At 45.5% G+C, this 19,227-nt stretch overlaps 1 protein-coding gene across 2 annotated transcripts; it reads right to left on the reverse strand.

Moving 5' to 3' along the window:
• Positions 1–238: 238 nt before the first annotated feature.
• On the reverse strand, positions 239–11,869 carry LOC101445042 (dehydrogenase/reductase SDR family member 4). Of its 2 annotated transcripts, XM_058293693.2 has the most exons (8): positions 11,666–11,868; positions 10,373–10,550; positions 6,452–6,553; positions 3,158–3,228; positions 3,007–3,058; positions 2,598–2,732; positions 2,051–2,106; positions 239–762 (listed from the first exon to the last, which is right to left on the reverse strand). In XM_058293693.2, the coding sequence occupies exons 1-8, from the start codon at positions 11,794–11,796 to the stop codon at positions 648–650; spliced, it is 840 nt and encodes a 279-aa protein (XP_058149676.1). In that variant the 5' UTR covers positions 11,797–11,868; the 3' UTR covers positions 239–647. The 2 variants fall into 2 exon arrangements, with proteins under 2 accessions (XP_058149676.1, XP_058149677.1); XM_058293694.2 differs by lacking the exons at positions 3,007–3,058; positions 3,158–3,228 and having other exon boundaries at positions 11,666–11,869.
• Between the last annotated feature and the right edge of the window lie 7,358 nt (positions 11,870–19,227).

The following is a 19,227-nucleotide window of genomic DNA, read 5'->3' on the forward strand; positions in this document are numbered from 1 at the left end:
GGCACCATCCCCTGGACTGTGAGGCTAAGAGTAGCGCCTGGGAGTTCCCTTGCCACCTCCTCCCAGCTGGCAGCTCTGCAGACACCTCCACCCTTGAGCATCACGTTCAGGTCCTGGAGACGGGGAGGAGTTAGGGCAAGGGGATCCAGAGATCCAGCCCGCCCAGTCTTTTACTCTGTGCCCAACTCCCATACCCAAACACTGCACGCTGAAATATGAAGATGTTGATTCAAAGCAATATGATCATCTGCATTTTATTTGTACCCTATTTGCAAGTTGTTAATTTCCCTACCCTGCTCCTTCCACTCTACTTTTTTCCTTTTCCATTCCCCTCAAATTCCCTAGATGCCCAGGAAAAAAAATAAGTGGTCTTTGCCAAGGTGGACTCGGCTTTCTCAGTAGGTCTGCCCTGAGTTCTCAGAGGAAGCCTTTTTCTCTGGCTACAGCAACAGCAGGAATCCTGATGAGGACATGCCTCGACTGCAGGGAAGGTTGGCTTATTTCACGGGGCAGAACTGATTTGGGACAGTAGTACGTAAAGACAGGCAGAGGTGGGAAAGGCCAGTTCAGGTACGCTGGAAACTGTCCATGAACAGGACCCAGGAAATGGAGCCCAAGCTCTGCCCTGGTGGGCTTTCTGCAGGTCCTCAGAGCCGGGATGGAGTCCCCCCACCCACCACCACTGTCTCCCCAGTGATGTAGCTGGCATCTTCAGAGCACAGGAAAGACACGATGCCCGCACACTCCTCTGGCTTGCCTAACCTGGAGAATAAAGGAAACAAGGGAGTACAATCAGACAGGTCAGGCCCCCAACCCTGGCTCACGGAGAGTGCAATTTGCTTCATCAAGAAGTACCAGATGATTTTTCAGGATCAGTATACAGGCTTCCCATCCATCAAATAGGGTTATCCTGAGGATAAGCTGTTATCAGTTACTGTAAGCATAAACACTGTACTCTGCAAAAACCACTACATGTTATATTCAAATAATATAGAGAAACTGGGCTTTTTAGAACTCAGTACACAAAAATCCAAAGTTATGTAGATAAAATGGAGGAGTTAATTTACACTTTTAAAGAATTTGCTTCACATTGTACTTAGTACTCAAATGGCAGGTGTCTGTGTGACGGTAAATGGTGTGTTTAAAATATAATTCCATTTGTACAGGTTCAATGTATGGACAATTTTTTCAGGAATCTATTTTTGCTCCTTAAACTCAGGTTCGTTTTATAAGAATGTGATGTTTCTCATTTGTATCAGTGATTGCAGTTTAGGGAACTCTTTAACTTAAGTACCACAGAATGCTTTAGAGGTGGGTAGAGTGAGTAACCTAAACCGAGGAGACCTGGATTAGCGACTCTACCAAAGATGCCTGGATCCCACCTTGGACCAATTAAAAAAGAGTATCTGGGAGTTGGGCCTGAACATCTGTACTTTACAAATTTCAGGTGATTCTAATGTACAGCCAGGACTGAGCAGCATGGGACTAGATCATTCTTTGTGGCTCAAGGATGTCAATATTCTGACTTATAAATGAGTTGTGAACTAGGCCTGCAGCTCATGCCTGGCATCAGAATGCCTTTGGGAGGACTTGGAAGAGTCTGAGATATTTGGACCAGGAAAAAGTTAGATATTTTTGGCATTTGTCCTTAAGGGGAGAAGCTAAGGACAAGAGCGGGCCCAGAAGCTGGACAGGCAGGGAACTTAGAGGCAAGGGAGATGGGTGAAGGTGCCTGAACAGTTTGGGAAAAGGAGTTTCTTAGGCAAGGTGAGTTTTAGGCTTAGTAAAGCTCTTCATTCCTTTTATTTAGATTATAGGATCATCAACTTGAGCTTTGGAAATATGACTTTTAATCAAGGGGAACTAAAAAAATGTGATTGTGATTTTGCCTTTGCTTTTCGTGTAACAACCATGTGTCCCTGATGGCCAGGGATGCCCAGTGGTGAAGGCAAATGCCCACGTGGAGAGAGCAATCAGGGAGCCGTGGACTGTGTCAGGTCCAAACCTTTCCATCTCCCCCCTCCTAACCCTCCCTTGTGACAGGTCTTACCTTCTTATCCGCATGGTTTCTTGTATGCTTTTTTTTCTTGCCTCGTCTACCCACAACTGTAAGAAGAAGGGAGAAGCTAGGGGAAATTGCTTTATACGAAAGGAGAGGAAACTGAGGGTCAGAGAAGGGAAGAGACTGCCTGTTCTCACCTCCATGGAAAGGAATAATGGAGAGACCCCTTTAACTTCTTATTTCTTCCTAGCTCCCAGTCCCTCCCCACTGCCCCCTTGTGTTTCATTCATATCAGGCTCTAGTTAGCCATTTTTCTGGGTTCCTGAAGAGTGAGGTCTCCCCAATTCTAATCACTTAAGGAGATATAAAACAGCTTGATTAGAGTCTGAATTCCTTAGTCTCCACTCCACACCTCAAGAAAGCAGTGCATGTGTATATGGGCAGGGGAAGGGTCTGGTCTGGGGAGGGTGGTTGATATGGAGAGGAGATAGAAAATCTCAGGGAGGTGGGGTGGAAATAGGTGGGAGCTCTGAACCCAGAAAGATGATCGCCCTTCTGGGAGGCCCCAGGGGGACAGTGGGCCTGCCTTCCTCACCACACTGCTGAAGTTGGTCTTGATGAGTCCAGGTGCCAGGCTGTTCACCCTAATGTTCCTTGGAGCCAGCTCCACTGCCAGGTTCTTGGTGAGGCCCAGTAAAGCTGTTTTACTAACATTGTAAGGGCCCAGGCCCTGGGGAGAAGAAAGAATGTTTGCCGCTCATTCTTGGTTCTTATCAAGGACAGTGGTCAGTAGGGCACCTCCTGTGAGGGAGGGTCATAGTCAGGACTGTGTCTGGTGGCTAAACCTCCCCTGGGTTAGGATCTGTGGAGGCAAGCCATCTATTCTGTGGGAAGGAGCTTGGTGGTATGATTCTAAGAGGGGACACAAACTTCTTAGGGCAACTGGAGGGGTGAGAACGCGTGGGACGGAGGAAGGTATGGAGGTAGTAGAGAGAGGTTCTTACAGGAAATGGGCTGTAGCCTGCTACAGAGGACACGATCACCACTGAACCGCCTCTGGAAAAAGAAGAGAGCCTGACCCTCTTCCCAGGGGACACCATGCCCTCAGGCTCCCCATGGTGCCCCCACACCTGGGCTTCCTCTCATTCTCTGTACCCTCGTTTCTCCATCTCTGGCACCACTTCCTTGATCAACAGGAATGTAGCCTTCACATTAATGTCCAGAATCTGAAACCAAGAGTAGAAGGGAAACAGTATGAGGGAAGAGAGCTGGAGGAGGCAGGATGAAGAGGAGTCCTGGTGGAGTTCATAGGCTCTGTTTGCTAGAGCTGGCGGAGACCTCGAGATGAAACCACCCTGGCTTTACAAGTGAAGGAATAGAGGAAGAAGTGTCTGTCACAAGCTAATTTGGCTGGATAATGGCACATTATGTGCAGCAAGAAAGAACAGATCTGGGTTCATCTTGTTTCTTAACCAGCCAAGTATGATTTGGCCCAGAATGGACCTTGACTTTCAGGGCTGCCTTGGATTTGAGTGGGGTATCCTGTGTTTCTTCTAACTGGAATTGGATCTGTTTCCTGGACCTTCCCCAGAGTGGGCTGTGCTTCCTAGGAAAAATGGGGTGTGACCTCAGACACTTGCAGTTGTCCCAGCAATTCTCTGGTCTCTGAAATTAGGGAGTGAGATGCTCTTTGTCCTTCAAGATGGATTGTCTGGCTGGGCATTTATTGGAATGTCAGATCATGAGGAGGTGTTTTCTTGTGGGAGTAGGGCATAGCCTCCATGTCTGTGATTTAAAACAAATGTCTAATAATTTTTTACATTGTTGTAGGCACTCCTAGTTTTGGATTGTCCCCACAAAGGGCATATTCAGGTCCCAAGCCCTGGTCCTGTGAGTTTGAACCCATTTGTAAATAGGACCTTTGAAGATGCTATTAATATCAGTTAAGATACACCAAAACGCCTCTTCTGTTACTTTTACCAGATCTGTGGTTGGCTCTGGGGTTGGTGTATACTCAGGAGACCTGAATCGCTGGACTGTCCATGTGACAGCCAGGCCTTGAGCCTCAGGAGACTTGCAACTCCTACCATCTGGTTTATTGGACTTACCCTGGCCCGCTAAAAGGGAAGTGAAGAAGGTCAACCACCACACCAGGGAGCCAAGAGTGCCTACAACTGCAAGCAGGAGAATTGCATCCAGCATCCATGTGGAATCTAAGGACCCTCTTGATACAGAGGGAGAGTGAACATAACCATCCCAGGGTCCACAGGCTGGAGGAATAGCATATGGATTAGAGTGGACTTACTGATATTCTACTATGGAACTATTGTGATTAGTAATGGAAGAAATTGTAGCATTGAGGTGAAGAAAGTGGCCACGGTAGCTGCTGAGGGTAGGGAGAGAGAAGAGCTATGATGTGGGGGCATTTTCAGGACTTGCAGTTGTCCTGGGTGGTGCTACAGGGACAGATGCTGGACATTGTATGTCCTGCCATGGCCCACTGGGTGGAGTGGGGGAGAGTGTAAACTACAATGTAAACCACTATCCATGTGGTGCAGCAGTGCTCCAAAATATATTCACCAAATGCAATGAATGTGCCATGATGATGAGGAGTGGGGTGGGAGGAGTGGGGTGAGGGGGGTTGGGGGCTATATGGGGACTTCATATTTTTTTAATATAACATTGAAACAACAACAACAACAAAACGAAATGAGGGTGGGCCTCACTCAATTCAATACGCTCAATAAGGGGAGTAGCCAGAAGCTAGAAGGCAACGGAAAAGGGAAAAGAAGAAGATGCTGCTATGTGCTTTGCCATGTGACAGAAAGCTAGGGACCAAGGATCGCTGGCAACCAGCCAGCCAGAATGTCACCATCTTCGGGGAGAAAGCATTGCCTTGCTAATGCCTCAATTTTGGACTTCTCCTAGCCTCAAAACCATGAGCCAATAAATTCCTGTCGTTTAAGCCAACCCATTGTATGGAATTTGTTTTAGCATCTTGGAAACTAAAACAGCTGGGATATTCCACCCTTTCCTTCCCACTCCCCACTGCCCCATGCTGACCTCTTCTTATATTGAAAAATTCCAACCTTACAGGGAAGTTGGAATCATAGTACAAAGAATGTCCAGATATCTTTTAACCTTTTACCTAGATTCACCTGTAGTTCACATTTTGCCCCCTTTGCCCTATATATCCTTACATGTAGTTTGTTTCCCCCGAAACCACTGAAGGTAATTTGCAGACATAGTAATGCTCTATTCCTAAATAGTTTAGCATATATTTCCTAATAATAAGTACATTCTCTTACACAAGCACAACACCATTATCAAAACCATGTAATTTAACATTGATAATAATAATTTTATCTAATATGCTGTCCGTATAAAATTTCCCCAATTGTTCTTTTACTTTTTCTAATATTGCATTTAATTAAGGATCAACCATTGCATTTAGATTTGATAGGCTGTGATATTTTAAAAGATGGCAAACTAAAAAGAAAAATTACTTGGTTTGAAAAACTGATTTCCATGAAAGATGAACAGAGAATCATGAAAGATTTTCTATTTAAAGAATGCCAGAATCTGGAACTGGCTCACTGAAGAACATTTTGGCACTTTGGTTTTTATACCTGTGAAACACTGATAAACTATAATATTTTTGTACCCTTAAACTTCAGTATTGGGAAATTAACTGACATTGGAGTAAAAAACAAAACCATAGGAGAACATGAAAAATTCAGCATTTCTGAATTGTGTGGGAATATTAACCTCAGTAAACAAAGATAAATATTTTAATTATGGCTTTATAATTAAGGAACGTAGATGTGTGAAATATAAATATAATGTAGATTATACAGAGTCACATAAAAACCATTATCTCAGCATTTAAATTTAGATATCTAGGTCTCAGATTTTTTGACTTTGCAGTTAAGAAAGAAAATGTCCAGGTCTTTTTCAAATTTTGTGTTTTACAGTGGCAACTTTGGTCATTTCACCAAAATTGGTATTTCACTTAACTAAAAGGTATGTAAGTTTGCCAATCAATGAAAAACCATTCTTTTTAGGGAGCAGAAAAGGGGATGGGTGGGTGTGCTAGTTTAAGAGTGCATTAGTTATTGGCATATTAACTGCCAGGAATCTGCTGGAAGTAAACCAGCAGGTAGTAGGGGAAGGGGGTGGTGTAGGGGGAGGAAGAGTTGGGGGAGGGGAGAAGAAGGCCAGGAAGGAGCAAAGAGAAGAAGACAAGACTGGGAAGGAGGAGAAAGGAGAGAAGGGCAGGAAGAGAAGAAGCCACCCCCCACTATCCTTTACCAGGTGCACCCCAGGTGTGTGACAAATAGGGATGAGTCTTCACATTTACACTGAACTTGACAAACACATTCTAAATCAGACTGAGGTTCTGTTGGATGCTTTCAGAGGCCTGCTCCCTCTGCTTTAATCCCCTCTCACCTTGTCCCACACCTCCTCAGTGACATCCATTAGGCTTCCAAAGAAAGGGTTGACAGCGGCATTGGAGACCAGAATGTCAATCCCCCCATGAAGTTTCAAAGCCTAGAGAGAAGAATAAGGTTTGGATCAGGTAAGTAAAGAATGTGCATTGATTGATGTTGATTAAGAAGTCCTTCTTAGGAACAGTTGTCAGAATGACATCTCTTTTTCTTGAAATTTTTTTCTGTAAAGCTACCCTAAGCTCTGCTGCTTACTGTTTAAGGTTGTTTTATTTCTTTTGCAGTCTTCTCTCCCCACCACCCCCCCTCCTTCTTCTAAGGCTGCCTCTGACCCTTTGCTCTTTTCTTTTTACTTTCTTCTTTGGAAAGTCTTCATTCTCATGGCTTCAACTTCTACCTCAAATCTATTTCCAGTCCCCTCCTCTTTTCACACTGAGTCCCAGCCCCATTTCTCTGAGTGCATACTGTCCAGTTTTCCTTGGATGAGTTACGATTACCTTCAACTCAACCGATTCCCACTTATCTAAATGGAGAAATCAGTTTAAATAGATCCACAGAAAGTTACCACTGGGAGGGGCCTTAAAGATCATCTAGTCCAATGTCCTCAAGGTATAGGCGATGAAATTGAAGGTTTAGGGAAGTTAATTTCTCAAGGTCACATATTTGGGACAGCTAAGAACAGGAGCCCTGCTCGTCCAGTCTTTGGGAGAGGGCAAGTGCTTTGCTCAGGGCACAAAGCTGGTTAGTGGTGGCAGTACTGAGGCAAGAGCCCTGGTCTTCTTGGTAGAGCTGAGCTTTTTCCAACACACACTACACCCTTTTGTTTAAAACTGTGCCATGTTTGGCTTAAGAAAGTTCACAATGCTATTGTGGGAGAGGGGTGAAGACTGTGTGGGTTGTCCGGGGCAGAAAGTCGGCTGCCCACCAGGTGGAGGAGGCCCATCCTCGCACAGCAAGTTTGCCAGAGCCCTCTGGAGGGGACCTCTGGGGTCACTCAGGAGCTGGCTGCCCAGGAGCACCATCAGGGGGACCACATTCAGTTATGACACTGTTCTCCTCTCTTTCATCTTTCTTGTGTCCTGGAGGCATGGCAGAGACAAAGCAGAACTGAGATTCCGACTGGGAAAGCCAAGAAAGGCAACATCTCACCTCCTTAATAAGTTATAAACAGGTGGTGAAGGCATGGGCCAGAGTAATGAATGGTCAAACAGAATCGACCAGCAAGGGTTTTCAATACCAAGTGCCCTGGAACCAGACTTTGTATTTGCCGAGAACTGGCCCTTTTGATGCCTCGGGCAAGTTGCACTAAACGGGCCCTCAATCGAATTTGAACTTGTAGCATGGAGGGGTGTCATTAACAATGTGCTCCATCTGCTAGCTTCTCATTTTACCTAATTATTCTTGCTAACTAGGTGCTAAGCTCAGTTGTTTCTACACTGCTGAAGGAATGCCTGTGCTGTCAACATGTAGTTAACAAAATTTAAAAGCACACAATCATTTAAAACCAGTGTTAACACTTTTTTGCACCCTCTAGATTTGGGGGTCCTGGGACAAAGCCCCAGTCACTTGCCTTGGCTCTGTGTAAGCCTTGCCTATGGACTTGTGGCTAGGAATGGTATAGAGTGTGTTAGAAAGTGATATGGGCTATATTTGGGGATGGGGCGAGGACGGTGGACTGCACAGAGCTTGTTCACTCCTGCTGAGCATCCTGTCCCCTTCCCATCCAAACCTATCTGCACTGAGAGGGAAAGAAGGCCAGGTTTTGACTGAATGGACACAGAACCAGAGAAGATGAATGAGGAAGGTACCTATTACCTCCCAGGTGTCTTCTAAATCTTGCTTTAAATTGTGCGATCACTATATTGTAGCGATTAGGTGATGTGTGCTCTGTATGTTTTGATAGTTATGTATTTTTAGGAAATGTGTAATCAGGTGGTGAGGCAGGCTGAACTGGCTTCCACTCACCACGCCTTTGAGAAGCTTCGTGGTGCATGTTAGTAGGCCACTGGGAAGTAACCACCCTCAGGGCAGCAGCCTTCCTCACTGCAAATGTCACAGCCAGAAGCAGGCAGAAGACATCTCAAACTGATGGCAAGTGTCTGATCATTCTCTGCTCTGACACTGGTCACGCAAACTATCTGAGAGTCCTTTTTGACTCATCCCTCCTCCTTCCCATTTCTTAATACCAGGTGGGGAAAATCTTGGCGGATTCCTACTAAATATCTCTCAGGCATATTCAGTCTGGTCCCAGTGCCTCTGCTCTAGACCTGAATTACAGCAACAGCTTCTAAGCTTACGTCCTTGGCTCAGAGTCTTCTCTACTCCAATATATTTTCCTACCAGTGCCAGATTATGCTTCCTTAATAGCCATTTTTATCTTGCTCAGCTCCTCACTTGGCTCTTTATTTCCTACAAGAAAGTCTAACTCCTTTGGGAGGCTATGGAGGCTTCTCCTCTCCTCTTCCTCCCCAGCTCTTTTCCCAGGGCACTCCCAAGCCTGTGCTGGCTGCTGTGGACTAACAATGCTCCTCTCTCCTTCACTCCCTCCTTAGCTGTCTGCTTGTTTTTCAGGGTCATCTGGGACTCCATCCCTACTCCATCTGTTCAATCCCACCCATTCCTCAAGGTCTAGCTCAAGTCCCACTTCTGGGTCACGGTTGTAGGAAGGGCTCTGTGGACTTGGTGGGGCCTAGCCAGAAGTCATTTTTATTGCAGGATTTTAACATTAAGTTGCCCCGTACATTTTAAACAGCTAGTCACTAACTGGCCCAGGCTCCCAAATGGCTCCCTTCACTCTCAGGATCAAGGCTCCAATCTTCAACTCCATCCAACAGTCTGTGCTAGCCCAGGTGGCTTCCTTGGACTCACACCTGGCTCTCTCCAGTGCATGTTTGAGTATTTGCCAAATGGTTCCTTAAAAATGGAATAACTTTAGACTCCGCACCATTCCAATCTCCCCTTCACCCCCACTCTAAGCTGGTCTTCCTCTTCTAAAAAATAATAAGATTACCCACATTATTTCTGCCAACCTTCCAATTTGTTAGCACAATCCTGTATTTCTCCATGCTTTGGAAAATTCTCCCTTCCATTCTGGGGATAGAGTGTGTGCCCTGAGCCTGGAAGGAAGAGAAGTCTCTTTTGTCAGATGTTCACATTTCCTTGTGCAGCTGGAAGGTTGGTGTCAAGTACCAATACTGACATTGACTTAGACACTTTCTCAGAGACTAAGGTCCAAGTGGGGACCTAAGGTCTGAATCTGTGCTAATGGGGAAATGTCTGACAGTCTGCAGAGAGCTAAAGAAGGGAAGCTGGTAGGTTTAGTTTGAATCACAGTACTTTCCCTACTGGCCACAGGCGTTATGTGGACCAGTTTCTGTACCCTGGGAGACTAGTCCTTGCCTTGCTGGGTTGTTGCTTGATTTAGACAAAACTTGTATAAGGGCTATGAGCCCAGTATGTGGCACACAGTAAGTGGCTAAAATATGGTGGGCTGCCTCTTATAGGTTCTCAGGGGCCTCTGCTCTGTAAACTGGAGAACAGGGGATTGTGTATTAGTTCATGGTTAGGAACATCTATTTAGTGATTTTATTTGCCCTTCTCACCTGCCCAATTAGATTGGAAACTACTGAAAAACCAGGACCAGCTAGATTTTGTGTCCCAAGGGATGCTGTGGGACTTGAAACATGAGGGTGGTTTTGACTACTTGACTGGGAAGGGATGATTCTCAGACCTTAGGATATTGGCATGACAGAGAAGCACATAGTGAAAATATGCCGGTTGCCTGGCATGTGTGTGCAGAATGTACTCGTACTTTTTAGTTGATAATGCTGGGTTAGAACACACCAACGTCCAGGAAAATAGGGGTGGAGGCTTGGGCTGGCTTCTCTCTGCCACCTCCTGTGCCCACATTCCTGTTGCTCACCGTGGCCACCAAATGCTTCCGGTCCTCAGCCTTCCCCACGTGGCACACAGTTCCTGTCACGCTCAGCCCCTCCCCCTGCAGTGCAGCCACTGTCCGGTCCACATTCTGCTGCTTCCGGCTGCTGACAACCACGTGGGCCCCGTCCTGGGCCAGACGCTGGGCAATGGCCAGGCCAATCCTGCGGGCAGAGAGAGGCAACTGTCAAGGTGATACAGGGGAAGAGGTTGAGAGCATGGGTGCTGGAGTCAGACTGCCTAGGTTTGAATTCTGGTTTTCTATGAGGCCTCCACGTGTCTTTTTACTTGTGTGTAAAATGGGCTTAATGGGCACAGCTTTTACCATGCAGATGGATGTGTTTTTGGTATTCAGTTACTTTTTCTTATTATGGTCATCACCCTCAGCTTGGTTCTAGCCCATCTGCCTAAGTTCCTGGGATCACTTCCCCAGGCCCCAGACCCTGTAAGCACTGAGGGGAGAAAAAGGAGCTGTAGCCACTTCCATGATTCTAGGGTCCCACTCAAAAGGACCCCTGTCCTCAAATAGCTCCTTTATTACTCTACACCATTCTCAAAATTCCATCCTTAATTATGTTTTGGGGTGCATGTGAAAGGGTGGGTGTCTCTGGTTAAAAATGTAAATATTCCCCTGGGAGTAATGGTCATACATTTTGCAATTGCCAGCTGTTAGCATTTTCACAAAGATTTGTATTTTAGATTTGTGAAGAGCTGGTATCTAGCAAAGCCATAAGGGAATTAGAAACAGGACAGACCAGTGTGGTGGGTCAGGGGAGGTCAAAATGTAAGACCTAAATAGAAATCTGGACACATGGATCTTGTGCCCTGACTAGGTGAGGAGGGGGCTTCTGGAAGATTTGTAGGGGTGCCCAGATGGAGCCTCTGGAATTTTTTCATAGTTGATGGAGGCAATGGGATAGGGATTTTGAAATCTGGACTCTTGTTCTGGTTTCTGGTCTTCCCAGACTCTAGGTGGGGCTGGTTAGCTGGGGCAGCCAGAGCTTGGGGGACTGGCCCGATTGGGGCAGCACCGAGGTGGCCAGCTGTGCCAGGGGCAGCAGAGACTATTACGGTTGGCAGTGGAAGGGCCTGGGACTAGGGGATTCGACCTGGGTGCGGGGCTTCAGGCCGACCACGTAGTTCCTCTCTTCCGGGGCCTGAGAGCGGGGGGGGGGGGGGGGGGGGGGGGGGGGGGGTTGTCGCCAGAACGCAGAGAGCAAGGGGCTGGTCCCTGCTTCCAGACCGAGGGAGCCTCAGAGACTCCGGCCCGGGCACTCACCCGTCGGTCGAGGCCGTGACTAGGGCCACCTTATTCGCGAGGCGGTCCCGGCCGGCCATCCTCGAGCTGACTGTTCTCAACGTCCTCCACGCCGCGGCACCGACTTTGAGCAGTGACCCCGCCTTCTGCATGGCGCGGGAGGTAACGCAGGGTTCCAGCCTCCTAGAAAAGACGACAGCGGGCTACGACGAGGGGCAGGGCGAGGGGCTGGGCGAAGAGCGGGCCACCTCCTGCTCCGCCCCCTCCGCCACGTTCCCCTCCCCCGCCCCCTCGCGGGGCCGCCTGTCAAGCCTCACGCTGGCCCTGGGCGACCCGAGCAGGCTGTGGCCGCGGGCGCCCCCTGCCGGCGCACGGCCCCCGCTCCCCGCGCCCCGCAGGCCTTTTCCCTGCCCTGGCCGGGTGTGGGAAAGTGCTTTCTCCACAGGGTTCCTTAGGGTCAGGCCCGCTGCAGGAGTCCGCAGACGTATCAGCCTTCCAGCCTCTCCTGACACATCTGCTTGCCTCTTTTTTTTTTTTTTTTTTGGGGGGGGGGGGGGGATGTGTGTGGCAGGGGGAAGAAGGGGGAGAAAGAGGGCTTTGCGCTGGTTGCTTTTGCTTCCCAGAACCTCAACATGGATTTCCTTTTCCAAGAAAGCCTGATTCTACCTATGTGACAGCCCACATGAAGTGGGCAGATGTTTTGAGTGAGGCCTTTGGTCCTCACAGAGTCACCACGTGAGGGGCCTAGGTGAGGGTGGAGGAACCTGAGAGAGAAGCGCGATGAGAAGTAGCCGCCCTTCCTCTGGCTTAAGATCTCCCCCATTCTTGCTAGCCCTTGGAGGGCCAACCCGTCGCCATAGTAACCAGTGTGCAGAAAGCGCCTGACTTGTTGACAAGGGCTTGCCTCAGGAAGCTGCGTGGGCTGGACAGGACGCCTATACCTTCCACCTCAGGAAGTCCTCCCCCCACCTTTACAGGGGTAGCAAGGAGGCTAGAGGGTCCCCAACCAGAGGCAGGAATTCAGAGAACCACTCCACAGTCACCATGAGCCTAGGTCTTAGCCTCCAGCCTAAGATATTTAATAGATATTTGTTGAATGTAAAAAGCACTTTATAAAACTGTAAACAGCTAAACACAAAGTAATTATTGCCACCATATAGTAGTTACTATTGCTGCCACAGGCCATACTCTTGGTTTGTAGACTAAGCATGCTGGAGTAGATGATGAATAAAGTCTTAGCCACCTACAAATTCTGTGTCCAAGACTGCAGTCTCTACTTCTGCCAAGTGGGCTGAAATGATCTCCCTCCTAGGTTTTCTGGGAGAATTAATAGGTCTGATGGTTTATGGTACACTACAGGAAGGACTCAACAAACCCAAATGACAGTATCTTAACTGGTTTAACCCAGTGGTCCCCAAATGCCAGACTGAGAAGCAGTGCTTGTCCATGGTGAGGTTTTCACTAGTTCAAGGCAAAATGAGAAAAGTAAAGCAATATAGTAGTTTCATATAGCTAAACTTATTTAATTCAAAGATTAGCCCTTTATTATGAGATGGTCTCTTGCTACTTTTTCTTTTTTCTTTTTTTTAAAGATTTATTTATTTTTATTTATTTTTCTCCCCTTCCCCCACATCCCGCCCTGGTTGTCTGTTCTCTGTGTCTATTTGCTGCGTTGTCTTCTTTGTCCACTTCTGTTGTTGTCAGTGGCACGGGAATCTGTGTTTCTTTTTTTGTTGCGTCATCTTTTTGTGTTAGCTCTCTGTGTGGGCGGCGCCATTCTTAGGCAGGCTGCACTTTCTCTTGTGCTGGGCGGCTCTCCTTAGGGGGCACATTCCTTGCGAGTGGGGCTCCCCTACGCGGGGAACACCCCTGCGTGGCAGGGCACTCCTTGTGCGCATCAACACTGCACATGGGTTAGCTCCACACGGGTCAAGGAGGCCCGGGGTTTGAACCGTGGACCTCCCATGTGGTAGATGAATGCCCTAACCACTGGGCCAAGTCCACTTCCCTCTTTTTTCTTTTAAGATTTATTTTTTTATTTATTTTTCTCCCCTTCCCCTTCATTGTCTGTTCTCTGTATCCATTCATTGTGTATTCTTCTGCATCTGCTTGCATTATCAGGCGGCACTGGGAAACTGTGTCTCTTTTTTGTTGTGTCATCTTGTTGTGTCAGATTTCCCTGTGTGCAGCACCACTCCTGGGCGGGCTGCACTTTTTTCACGCAGGGCGGCTCTTCTTGCGGGGTGTACTCCTTGCACATGGGGCACTCCTATGTGGGGACGCCCCTGCATGGCAGGGCACTCCTTGCGTGCAGCAGCTCTGTGCGTGGGCCAGCTTACCACATGGGTCAGGAGGCCCTGAGGATTGAACCCTGAACCCTCCATATGGTAGGCAGATACTCTATTAGTTGAGCGGTGTCTGCTTTGCTATTTTTCTTCTGATGTTTGTCTTTTCTTTAAGAAAAGATGATGATGTTGATGTGGGAGGAGTGGGGTGAGGGGGGTGGGGGATATATGGGGACCTCATATTTTTTAATGTAACATTTAAAAAAAAATAAAGAAGAAAAAAAAGAAAAGATGATGAAGTAGATGGGTAGGTTTAGAAAGTGTACTTAGTTGGTGAAATTGCAAGTTTGGCAACCCCATGTTGGTCCCTACAATTGAGGTGAGAGAATTCTGATCTGTGAAAGTCAGTTCTGGGGATCACTATTTAATAAAATTCATTCTCGTTAAAGATTCATTTAGTGTATGTGTAGGTCGACTGAGCAGCTAAAAAAGGATTTCAGCAGTTGAAAGTGGTTTTGTGGATAGCATGTTACGTAACAGCTATGCAGTGGATTTATAGTGTATTCCTCAACTGAGAAGTTGCAATTGCAGCCCCATTTCATCCTTGTACTCAGCAAACTTGATAAGAGTATAACTCTAATTTCCCCCATGTACAGGGAAAACTGACTCCCGACTGGTGCCCCTCAGGCTGAGCCTCATGAATTATTGACCACAGAGCCTGGATAGTGTCACACTCCTTTTCCTCCTTCACTGTTTGGAGCTAATACTCTGTGGGAACCCTTCCCAGTGCTCTGCCCTGTGCATGGGGGAATGGGGAAGGCCGGCAGGAGGACAAGGGGCAGGTCTGCACGGCCTAGTCAACCTCTCTTCACCTCTTCCCCAGAGGTGCACAGGGATGAGGTTGGGGGGAGGGGGAGGGAGACCACATCCCAAAGGGCAATTTCTGGGAAAAAATGGGTTCTTCCTGGAAGCTTGGCCCCTCATTGTCTGGGCAGGGTTGATATTTGGCCCCTGGCACCAATTCTTTTGGAAGGGGCTTGTGAACGGAAAAGGGTAGAGGGAAGAGAAAAAGCATGGGAATCTTTCTGGCTCTTGCTCCTTATCAAACTGTTCTATTGGAGAAGGGGGTAGGGAATCTTTGGGGGAGTTATATGTATGTCTAGAAACGTCTCTTTAAAATGGGATCTTTAGTAGGCAATGGGAGTATTCTTGTGTGGAGGTGGTACCATCTGCCTATCATGAGAAAATGCCTCAGTGATTTGAGGACCATGTTGCCACCTTCCTCAAGGACTGACTGCCATCAAGAAAGGGATTCAAGTGGAGTAGACTTTGTCTTGCCTTTTGCAATAGTCACCCCATATTGATCATTGACACATGCCTCACTGACACAAGTCAGGATTGGGCAATGTGAGAGGGTTGGTGTGAGGTTGGGACAACCTTCAAAGAGAAGGTGGTAAAGAAAAAAAAAAGTGGCAATAGCAACTATTCATTGAGTATGTACCTGCTAAGCACTGCCACTTGTTTGGTGCTTTTTATAAACTTTACTGAATATTTCTAATCCAGTGAGATAGCAATTTTTCTTTCCACATGTGAAATCAGAGTGAATCATGGCACCCCGATCTGCTGTCAATGTTATATAGTTGCATTTCATTTCTCTAACATTGTTGGGGGAATGACAGTTTTAATAGAGATTAATTTTCTCTGAGCTGGAATTTTCCTTTCAGCTCCAATGTGTGTGTGTGTGTCATTTAAGGAGTCAGGTGATTTAATTGCTGGAAGGAATGATGAAAATTTGATTCTTGTGTCTAATATACACTGAATACTGAATATCACAGACATATTGAGATCATTTAGACAAGATGCTCAATGAGATTAAACATGATGATTTTTAAAAAACATTTATTTTTATTTATTTATCTCCCCCCCTCCCCCATAGTCTGCTTTCTTGTGTCCATTTGCTGTGCATTCTTCTGTGTCCACTTGCATTCTCGTCAGGCGGCACGGGAATCTGTTTCTCTTTTTGTTGTGTCATCCTGTTGCATCAGCTCTTCATGTGTGTGGCGCCACTCCTGGGCAGGCTACGCTTTTCGCAGGGTGGCTCTCCTTGTGGGGCACCCCTATGTGGGGGACACCCCTGCATAGCATGGCACTCCTTGCACGTGGCTTCCCCAAACAGGATGATTAAATGCTGCCCATCCATCAATCATTACACATTTATGTACAGGTGACTTTCTAATATCTACTAAGGGCCTGCTCTGTGCCAGATGGTGGGGATGCAGTGATGAGGAAGAAGGATATAGTCCCTGACTTCATGGTGATTAAAGTCTAGGACCAGTTATTCTCAACCAGAAGCAGTAACACATATACCCCAGGGGGCATTTGCACATATGGGGGGGGGGCACTTTACATTGCATAATGACTGAGGACCCGCACTGGCTTTTAGTTGGTGGGGACCAAGGATACTAAACATTCTGCAGTGCATAGACTCTGTATCCCCATGGGGAAATAATGGTAATGCAAGGTGTGATACACTATTATTTAGAGGGACATAGCTTCATAATGATGCGACCAGGTACATAATATAAACATAATATTTTTTAACTTTTATTTTGAAATACTTTTAAACTTAGAGGAGAGTTACAAAATTAATACAAACCCTTACAAGGGACCCAAACATATCCCTACTCCCCCCAATACTCAGACCCATTAATTTTAATATTTTGCCACATTTGCCGTATCTATGTCTATCTCTAATCTATCTATCTATCTATCTATCTATCTATCTATCTATCTATCTATCTATCTGTCTATCTTCTGAACACTTGAGTATAGATTGTATACATCATGCTCCATGAACATGTAAAACTCCAAGTACCTTTTCTAAGAATAAGGACATTCACTTATGATGTAGCCACCAGTTATCAAGCCAAAAAATTTGTCATTGATATAAAACTTATAGTCTATATTCTAATTTTTCATATGTCCCAATAATATCCCTTTGAGCCTTTTTTCCTCCCTTGCTAGATCCCATCCAGGATCATGTATTGCCTTTAATTGTCATTGTCTCTTTGGTTGCTCTTTCTTTTTAATTAATTGTGGGAACATAAATACAACATAAACTTTCCCATCTCAACTACTCCCATGCATACCATTCAATGGGATTAATCACATTTAGAACATTGTGACACCCTCCTCACCTTCCATTACTAGAATCTTCCCATCTTCTCAAACAGAAATCCTATACACATTATGCATTAACTCATCATTCCCCCTGCTCCCTGCTCCTGGCAACCCGTACTCTAATTTTTGTCTCTATGAACTTGCATATTCTCTGTTATTTTCTTTGTAGTTACCATAGGGCTTAAATTTAACATCCTAAATTATAACAATCTAATTTGCCTTGATGTCAATTTAACCTCAATAGTATATGCAAACTATGTTCCTATAACCTGCCATCCCCCCACTTTATGCAGTTCTTCTTACAAATGGCATGTTTATATGAATCTAAAACCACTGATTTATCATTACATTCTATGCATTTGCCTTTCAGATTCTGTAGGAAGCAAAAAGTAGAGTTACAAATCAAAAATACAATAGTCCTAGTATTTATATTTGCCCATGTTGTTACCCTCACTGGAGATATTAATTTTTTTGTGTGACTTTGATCTATTGTCCTTTCCTTTCAACCTGCAGAACTCTCTGAAGTATCTCTTATAGGTCTTGTTTAGTAGTGATGAATTCACTCAGCTTTTGTTTATCTGGGAATGTGTTTTTTTTTTTGTTTTTTTTTTTCAGATGGTACCAGAGAATGAACCCAGGACCTTGTACTTACATCTGCTATCCAATGAGAGCTGATTTGTTTGTTTGTTTGTTTGTTTTTAGGAGGTTGTGTGGATCAAACCCAGGATCTTATACATAGGAATCAGGTGCTCAGCCACTGAAACTATATCTGCCCCTGTCTCTCCCTGATTTTTGAAAGGCAATTTTGTGGGATATAGAATTCTTGGTTGATAATGTTTTGCTTTCATCACTTTAAATATGTCATCCCTCTGCCTTACTGACTCCATGATTTCTGATGAGAAATTAGTACTTAATTGTATTAAGGTTCCCTTGTATGTGACATGTTCCTTCTTCCTTGTGGCTTTCAAAATTCTCTCATCTTTGATATTCAACAGTTCAATTATAATAAGCTGTGCCATGGGTTTATTTGGGTTTATCCTGTTTGGAGTTTGTTAAGTGTCTTTCTTGGCTATCCATATCTATTGTTAAATTTGGAAGTTTGCAGGCATCATTTCTTTGAATATTCTTTCTTCTTTTGGGACTTCCATGGTGCATGTATTAGTATGCTTGACAGTGTCCCCAGCTTCCTCAGGCTCTGTTCACTTCATTCTTTCTTCTTTCTGGTTCTTAGATGGAATGATTTCAATTGTCTTATCTTCAGGTTCTCTGATTCTTTCTTCTGCCAGCTCCAATCCGCTGTTAAACCCCTCCAGGGAATTTAAAATTTGTATACTGTGATCTTCAACTCTGTTTAGTTCCTTCTCGTAATGTCTATCTCTGTATTGATATCCTCTTTGTGTTCATCTTTTGCTTTCCTGATTTCCATTAGTGCTTTGTCCATGTTTTTCTTTAGCTCTTTGGGCATATAGTTAGGATTATTTTTAAGAAGTTTTTGTCTGGTATGTCCCAGGTCTGACCCTCATTACTGATGGTTTCTAATCTCCTTTGCCTGGGCCCTTGCTTTCTGTTTCTTTGTATGTTCTGTAATCTTTTGTTGAAACTTGGACATTTTGGTATTTTAATGTGTTATTGCTGGAATTTATACACTAAGATGTCTGCTCCTTAAGTTTATATCTAGATAGTGTTATGATGGAACATTCCTTGAATGCCAGGAGGTGACCCCCCAAAAAAAATAAAAAAGAAGAAAATACCTTTCTAAATCTGTACATCTCCTTCAGAGTGTAGCTGTCTAAACATTGGGTTTAAAGAACAGCCTGAGGCAAAAGCATAGAGTGCTTTTGGTCTTTTCTAAGCATGTATATTATCTTGGGCATGCATGCCTAGCCTTAGGAATCCCCCTGTTTACTAGGAGCTCAATGTCCCCTTTTCCCATAAGAAATTATCTTTCCTCCTGGTCCTGGGTGCTTATATTGTATGTCTTAAAACCCTTAGTCCCTTGCCTCAGGCAGCTGGATTTGAATGCTTTCTTTTAGTGGATTAGGTGCCCTGTGGCTACTTCTACCTGTTGGTCAAGGTCTGGAGCAGTGAGTCTGAGATGAGTATCATGGTTCAGTCCTT

Source organism: Dasypus novemcinctus, chromosome 3 (assembly GCF_030445035.2).
Source record: "Dasypus novemcinctus isolate mDasNov1 chromosome 3, mDasNov1.1.hap2, whole genome shotgun sequence".
Lineage (NCBI taxonomy): Eukaryota > Metazoa > Chordata > Mammalia > Cingulata > Dasypodidae > Dasypus > Dasypus novemcinctus.